Source organism: Cornus florida, unplaced genomic scaffold (assembly GCF_030987335.1).
Source record: "Cornus florida cultivar Cherokee Brave unplaced genomic scaffold, ASM3098733v1 CherokeeBrave_3.0.0_Hap2_Chr04, whole genome shotgun sequence".
In the NCBI taxonomy this organism is placed as follows: Eukaryota; Viridiplantae; Streptophyta; class Magnoliopsida; order Cornales; family Cornaceae; genus Cornus; species Cornus florida.
Genome location: NW_026775574.1, coordinates 102,622,065 through 102,630,530, shown reverse-complemented (window position 1 = coordinate 102,630,530; position 8,466 = coordinate 102,622,065). Strand labels below are relative to the sequence as shown.

Genomic DNA, 8,466 nt, shown 5'->3' with positions numbered 1-8,466 from the left:
AAAATAAGAATTTCCGGTTGAAAACAAAAAATAAGAATTTGCGGTTGAAAAGAAGGTGAAAAGAGAGAGCAATTTTATATTTAAGTTAAATATGGGGTTTAAGGTTTATCAATCTGCATGAATAATTAAGATTATTGACTTTCTATGCAAGCTGATTAGGCAAGCCTACACTTAATGAAACTATTTAAACTCCAAGCTTCCCATTCAATCTCAGCATTTCAAATCTGTGTCATCTCTCACTGAAATTTCCTCCTTGAATTCCCATTCAATCAAATAGTTTCACTTGAGCTTCTTTTGCTTGTTCTTTTTCTATCCAATATTTGTACATGAAACCAAGTTTACCAAGTAATGACACTCTGAATCTTTTGATTTGGGTATCTAATACTTTTCTTGAAACTGATCTTTTATCATAAGATCAGAAATGGGTGGCATTCATATGTTACATTTGATCATGCTACTTTTCTCACCACTGGTCCCTCTTCTCTCTATTGCTCTTGGAGACAATTCAACAGACTCCTACTGGCTTCTGAGAATAAAATCGGAACTCGTCGATCCGGTAGGAGTTCTCAACAACTGGTCTGCAAGTACTAGTATGTGTTCTTGGAATGGGCTTACATGTTCAGATGATAAAGCTCATGTTGTGAGTCTGAACCTCTCTGGATCAGGACTGTCCGGTTCGATCTCTCCTCACTTCTCCCACCTCACTTCACTTGAATTACTCGATTTGTCGATGAATTTCCTCACCGGTTTGATTCCTCCCGAGCTCGGCCAGCTTCAGAATCTAAGGCAACTGCTGGTTTATTCGAATTCTCTCTCCGGTAACGTTCCTGCAGAAGTTGGTCTTTTGAAGAAGCTGCAAGTACTTAGAATTGGAGATAACATGTTGACAGGCCAAGTTACACCAACCATTGGTAACTTGACTGAGTTGAGAGTGTTGGCACTTGCTTATTGCCAATTCAATGGAAGCATTCCGGTTGAAATCGGAAACTTGAATCGTCTACAATCTCTCGATTTGCAGAAGAACAGTCTCAGTGGCCTCATACCACAAGAGATCGTTGGCTGCACCGAGCTTCAGAACTTTGCAGCCTCAAACAACAGGCTTGAAGGCGAAATCCCAGCTTCAATGGGAAAGCTCGAGTCGTTGCAAATCTTGAACTTGGCTAACAACAGTCTTTCAGGACCAATTCCTGTTGAATTGAGCAACCTCTCCAATTTGAAATACTTGAACTTGCTCGGAAATGGATTGAATGGCGAAATCCCTCTAGAACTTAACCGGTTGGTTCAGCTCGCGGAGATTGACTTGTCGAACAACAACCTCTCAGGAACCATAACTCTCCAAAGTTCCCAAATGAAGAATCTTCAGGTTCTTGTTCTGTCTGATAATACCTTCACAGGTAGCATTCCGAGCAACTTCTGCGTCCCCAATTCCAATATCCGGCAAGTTATTGTGTCGCGGAATGATCTCTCAGGCAAATTCCCGTCGGAGCTACTCAACTGTTTGTCACTCCAAGAACTAGACCTTTCGGATAACAGCTTTGAAGGCCAACTCCCATCCGGCCTAGGCAGATTGGACAACCTCACAGATCTCTTACTCAACAACAACAGCTTCACTGGAGCTATACCTCCTGAGATTGGAAATATGAGTAATTTGGAAACATTTTTCCTATTTGACAATACGATCACAGGTGGTATTCCAGTTGAGATCGGGAAGCTGAAAAGGTTAAGCGTTCTCTATCTCTATGACAACCAGTTGTCTGGAACCATACCGATAGAGCTAACTGACTGTTGGAGCTTAACTGAGATTGATTTCTTTGGAAATCATTTCTCCGGTTCCATTCCCGCGACAATTGGGAAACTCAAGAACCTCTCTTTCCTTCAACTGAGACAGAATGAGCTCTCGGGTCCAATCCCACCGAGTTTAGGCTACTGCAGGAAGCTTAGGAAATTGGTGTTGGCTGATAACAAGCTCACCGGATCACTGCCACCGACGTTTAGATTCCTTTCCGAGCTCTTCCTCATTACTCTATACAACAATTCATTTGAAGGTCCACTGCCTGAGTCTCTCTCCCAACTGAAAAGCCTTAGAATCATCAATTTTTCGCACAATAGGTTCAGTGGAAGCATCTCACCTCTCTGTGGTTCGAATTCTCTGACTGTTTTGGACTTGACAAACAATAGCTTCTCCGGTCCCATTCCTCCCACACTAACCATGTCCAAAAACCTGACCCGTCTACGCCTTGCATACAATCTTCTTTCCGGCAACATTTCTTCCGATTTTGGGCAACTCACGGAGCTCAGCTTTCTTGATTTGTCATTCAACAATTTCACAGGAGAGCTAGCACCCGAACTCTCAGACTGTCGAAAACTCAGTCATCTCCTACTCAACACGAACCAATTTTCCGGCACAATTCCTACGTGGTTAGGGAGCTTGCAGGGACTCGGAGAGCTTGATCTTTCGTCCAACAATTTCCACGGGACAATGCCTGCCGAAATTGGGAAGTGTTCGAGTTTGCTTAAGCTCTCTCTCCACAGCAACAAACTGTCAGGTAACGTCCCTCTGCAGATTGGGAACCTCACTTCTCTGAATGTCCTCAGCCTCCAAAGAAACAATCTCTCCGGGGCCATTCCCGCCACAATCCAGCAGTGTAAGAAGCTCTACGAGCTGAGGCTCTCCGAGAACAACTTCACCGGCTCAATCCCATCCGAGCTCGGATCACTCACGGAACTACAAGTGATCCTAGACCTCAGCAAGAACCTCCTTTCAGGTGAAATCCCATTCTCGATTGGAGACCTCGTGAAGTTAGAGAGACTGAACCTCTCTTTCAACCAACTCAGTGGAGAAGTTCCGTATTCGCTAGGAAAACTGACTAGCCTCCACAATCTCAACCTGTCAAATAATCATCTTCGGGGCCAGCTTCCCTCAACTTTTTCAAGATTCCCACTCACCTCCTTCTTGGTTAATGATAAGCTATGCGGCCCACCATTAGTATCGTGTTCGGAATCCGCGGGTCAGCAGAGAAAGTGGCTATCAGATTCTGCAGTTGCTGGGATTGTAGTGGCCATTGTATTTACATCTACAGTTATCTGCTTAGTGCTGCTTTATATCATGGTAAGAATATGGTCTGATTGGAGAAACGTTTCCATTTCGAGCTCGGATACTGGTAAACTTGAACATAAGAAAGAAGAAGAGACATGGGTTTATGGAAATGAGTACTGGAGAGTGAACTCCATGTCATTGGGTTCTTCCCCGGATAAGCTTAGTTCTGCAACAACTTGCATTTTCCACCTCAAAATGGATGCACAAACCATGGAGAATTCATTGGTCTAATTTTTTTTTTTTTTTTTTTTGGTTTTGGTTTTTTGTATAATAATTCATTTTCTTTGTACTCTCCTTTTTGCCTTTTTATTTCTTAAATTTTTTCTTTTCAGAAGTGAATGTTTAACAAGGCTTCATACTTTGATGATAGACGGTCAATACAAAGTTCTATAATGGATAGTTTCTTCTCTATCGCATTCAGCAATTTTTTTTTTTTCGAAAAGTTAAACAACTGAAATATATGAATAATAACTACATTTTGGGCCTTAGGCCATTACAAGTCCAACCTTGTGGGACAAAAAAAAGGCCCAATGAAGGGAGCAAGGGACAAGCCTAATCAAAATCAAAACTCATAACCGCAATTAACGGCTTGATTAGCCGTTAATGGTGGGTACAAATGGATATCCGGTTGTGTGCCCTAAGCATAAGAAGTCCGGCGACTTCATCGATCATCAGTCCGGTGGTCTTGGTGGAGGAGGAAGGAGGAAAATTTCACTCTTCAATGATGCGTTTTGATGTATGGCAGTCCTGCAGAAATCCTAATTTGAGGATTCAAGTAATGGTGGAGGTAATTCGAGCAAGCACTGCTCTCTGCAATGACTTCTTCCTTCTGAATAGTCAATCGTTTCGCTCTTCCCAAGTATGGTATACCACATATGAGAAGCAAACTTTACAAAGCAGATTTGGGGCTGAATTGGTCTTCCAATGCATGCTGATGTAGTGGACAAGGGCGTCCCAATTGGAGATAGAGGTAAAGAACTGACATTTTCCCTTGATGAATCTCCAAATTGGTGATATGAAACAACATTTGAAAAATGAATTCAGCAATATTGGGATGCTAAGCAGCATGCATTTTGGTTTTGAATTGTATTTGGTTGTTTGACGAATTGAACATGTAAACGATACGAATACAATGTAAACAAATAACTACATTAAATATCACTACTCATAGTTACATTTCGTTGTTAGGTGAAAAAGATTTTGTGTAGCGAACTTTTATATGAGTGTGACATATGACGAGTGTACAATCCCACATTATCTGGATGCGAAAAGAAAACTTAAATTCAAATTTAAACTTCGTAGATGATTAAGAATGTTACAACCAAGACAATGATGCGAGATTACACTGGAAGTAAAATATGCAACCACCAAGCTTAAACTTGAATTTAAGTTTTATCACACATTGATAGTTAACAACCAATGAGCCAAAACTTGAATATCCATTCTTGGGGTTAACTTGAAATTCTAGAGAAGAGCTTTCACTTAGAGAATTCACAAGTCTAGATTAATTTGTGGGCAATCATTTGTATATATATCTTTGAGTCGAGAGATTTGTTTCATATAGCTGGTATCAGACCAATTGTAACACTCAAACTTGAATCTATTGAGAGAGTAAAAGTCTTGGTAGTGCTCTTGGTAAAGGGAAATTTCAAAACGTTACGTAGAGGTTTGTTTTCCATCCGAAAGAGAGTAATTAGGCTGGCTCTCCACTCGTGCGCGCAAGAGTGAGAACAAATGTGAACAAAGTGGTCTCTCCCCTACAAAAGAGAATTACGTGTAAATGTTTGCTTTCCACCTGCAAGGAAAGCCCCATTCGAGAATTCTCGAGAGATATTTTTAATGTATGGACGTAAGCAAAGAGGCTGAACTAAGTAAATATGCTTGTATCCTAAATGTTGGCACATTTGACATTTCTGTACCCTTTTTTTTTTCTCGTTGATCTCTTTTCACTGTATCTGCTCTTTATGGTTGTAACATTCTTAATCACCCGATTGTACTTGTATTTATATTTAAATGATTTTTATTTACACTAATTTAACTTAATCATATTAGTTCTTATTGTTTGCTAAATACCCTATTTCTCCATTATTTTTCAGTAGCACTCACTCCATCATCTTTTAAATTAAAAGGTCAAGGGCTTAAGACCACATAGGACAAAGTGAAAAAACCAAAAAAAAAAAAAAAAAAAAATGGTAAAAGATGTGGGATCTATCATCTAAAGAACATGGAATTGTCTAACATCGAGTTGTGTGAATATCACCTAGACTATGTTATAACAAGATCAAGGAAAGGTTTTATAGACAATCAAATATCCGTACTTAATTTCTTAAATATGTGCCAGTGTGGTTAAAGTGCGTGTCGAATATTGTGAATTGAGGGATAAAGATTTCCCATATGGGGCAAGCAAGAGGGTAGCTTAGTCATCTTCTAAATTATATTTTATTTTGAAATAAAAATTAAGTAGTTTAACAAAGTTGCCCTTAAATGGCCACTTATTTATATTTAACTTCTAGATTTGATAAATCTTCACATTGTCTTAATTTTATGGTTACTCAACAGAAATTTTATTTTGGTTAAGTCATAAAATCTTTTTTTTATTTTATTTTTACCATCAGGCCCTTACTTCCCAAAGGGAGGTCAAAGGTTCAAGCCTCCATGGATGTGCATGTGTGTCTGAGTATCAAATAAAATCTAATTTTTCTATTTATTTATTTTTAATATTCATATTGAAAACAAGAGTAATAGGATTTGTTCATTACAATGCACTCCCTCCGTCCCATATTAAAAGTCCACTTTGAAAACTATGACTCACAATTCCGAAGTAGACTTTTAATATGGGACGGAGGTAGCAACAGATATTATGGTATATCTTTGGGCTTGGACCAACTCTGTAGTCTATAAACAGACAGCGGCCCAAAAACTAACTATTTTTCTTACTTTCCCAACTCTCTCTCCATATATATAAAAACTTTATGGACAAAAAAAGGAAAAAGTCCATTTGTATATTCAAGTGGGTTCGGCCTTTTGTGCCTTGTGGTGTTGTGCTTCATGTCTTCATGGTTCCAAATCTATCTATATATATATATATATATATACAACTTTATGGACAAAAAAGTAAAAAGTCCATTTGTATATTCAAGTGGGTTGGGCCTTTTGTGCCTTATGGTGGTGTGCTTTATGCCTTCATGGTTCCAACTGCAACTTTATATTTCTCTCTCTCTGTCTCTCTCTCTCTCTCTATATATATACAGTATATATACACTGTGGACAAAAATGGAAAAAGTCAATTTGTATATTCAAGTGGGTTGGGCCTTTTGTGCCTTATGGTGTTGTGCTTTATAGCCTTCATGGTTTCTTTTGTTTTCTGCCCTACCCTCTCATTAGGCCCGTGTTCTTGTACATTTTACTCTGCCTTATAAATACATTGTTTAACTTTCAAATATATATATATATATATATATATATTGAGAATCTTATTTTAACCTTTTGAATTAATTGTACAAAACACACTGAAAAATAAAAAATTGAAGAAAAATAAAACTATTAATATTCAGTAAATGTTTGGTTCAATTAATCTTATAGGCAATTCAAGAATTCCAAGATGATTTCATGGACCACTTGATGCCTATCTCGTAAATTTTCAATAATTCAAGAGAAATGACAAATATTTTATGGTTCAAAGGAAATTTTGTACAATTAATCTATTTTTAGACAAATTTCATTAGGAGAGAAATGCAAATCATAGTCGTTAACAACTGTAACAACACTCTCAATTTGGAAGGAACACTTAAATTAATTTGTTTAGATGCTCATCAATCTTTATAAAATAAGTGTTCTTTTACTTCTATAAAATTACTAATTACACTTGTACTTGTATATTATCTTTAAAGAAATTCAATCATTTTGTGCAATATATGACTTACAAGTAATGATACTCAGCCTATTTGTTAGGCCAATTTGTCTTTGATAAAGTGCATAAACTCAAATGTAAATTTTATTCATTACATCAAAGAAATAAAAATCATTAGATTAGATAAATCGGTCTAAAAAAATTTTCATCTAGAAAAGAAGACACTTCTATTCTATATGATAAGCATTCAAGTACTGGTGACACTATTAGTAATTTCACAAAAATAAAAGAATACTTATATATATTTTATGAGTTTAATGAGCATTTAACTGCTTACATGAGTGCATGAAAACAAAAAAAAAAAACACTAATACTTTGAGTAATTTCATGAAAACTAAAAAAAACACTCCTACTTTGAAAAACACTAATACTTTATGAGTAATTTCATGAAAACAATAAAAAAAACACTCCTACTTTGAATTTAGATTTAGGTTGTTTTCGATGTAAAATATTTTTTAAAAAATATTTTTTAATATTTTATTGTTGTAAAATGTCTATGAAGAAAAAAAAAAATTAAAAGCTAACAAAAATTCTAGTTCGGACTAAACAAGATTTGATTGATTATTCATTAATTTTCGATGCCCGATAGACTCGACCTAAATCCTTTGAAAAAGAATAAGCTGTCACAGTCGCTAACCACTGTGACTAGCATTCTTCTTCCATGTAAAAATTGATCTCAAATGGAAGAAGTGCACCCAACTCATGGCCAAGGAGATGGATGGACTTCAATTCTTTCTCCCACTTCATTGCATTCAATGGCCATCTAATAGTTATCCAAAACCCAAATATAAGTAAATTATTAGAAAATTAAAAGCAAAGATTATAAAAATAAATAGTTTGGATAAAGTTTTTAATTCATGATTCGAAGGATCCGATATTACCAACCGCAACCGATACCGCATCTACGAACCATTGTTTACAAGAACCTATAAATTTTGTTGTAAATCACCAAAAGAAAATATAAAATAAAATAAGAGAAAGAAAAAAAAAATTGGAATACAGAAAAATGTATGCTGAGAGAATCTAATAAGGTCGTGTGACAAATCTTACATCAACCTCTTAGAAAACAGCAAAAGCATATAATCTGAGATACTTTATATCAGTCAATCTATGCAAAATATGGCCGCTCTGCCCAGCACGTGCGTCGCATGCGGATGGAAGTGTTTTGCAGTACTTAACAATCAAATTTTCTAACACAATAAGATCTAGACATATATATAAATATATATACCCAAAAACACACACACAGTAAAAGTCAAACCCTTGAACAAAAACATTCAAAATGTCATGACTAAACTCCTATAGATCTATCAAATGTTTAAAGAATAACAAACACTAAACATATATAATCGTACATATCTACAAGACACTATAACAGTATGTTATATAAGTGTGTGTATCACTATGTGTAAGACAAAAAACACACAACTACTAAAAATAGTGAAACAAGAAAATACAG

At 36.4% G+C, this 8,466-nt stretch overlaps 1 protein-coding gene across 1 annotated transcript; it reads left to right on the top strand.

The window, feature by feature from the left end:
• Positions 1-163: 163 nt before the first annotated feature.
• LOC132304318 (LRR receptor-like serine/threonine-protein kinase GSO1) lies at positions 164-3,506 on the top strand. The gene has a single exon (XM_059801925.1). It carries the CDS (start codon positions 422-424, stop codon positions 3,326-3,328), a length of 2,907 nt encoding a protein of 968 aa, XP_059657908.1. The 5' UTR covers positions 164-421; the 3' UTR covers positions 3,329-3,506.
• The last annotated feature ends 4,960 nt before the right edge of the window (positions 3,507-8,466 follow it).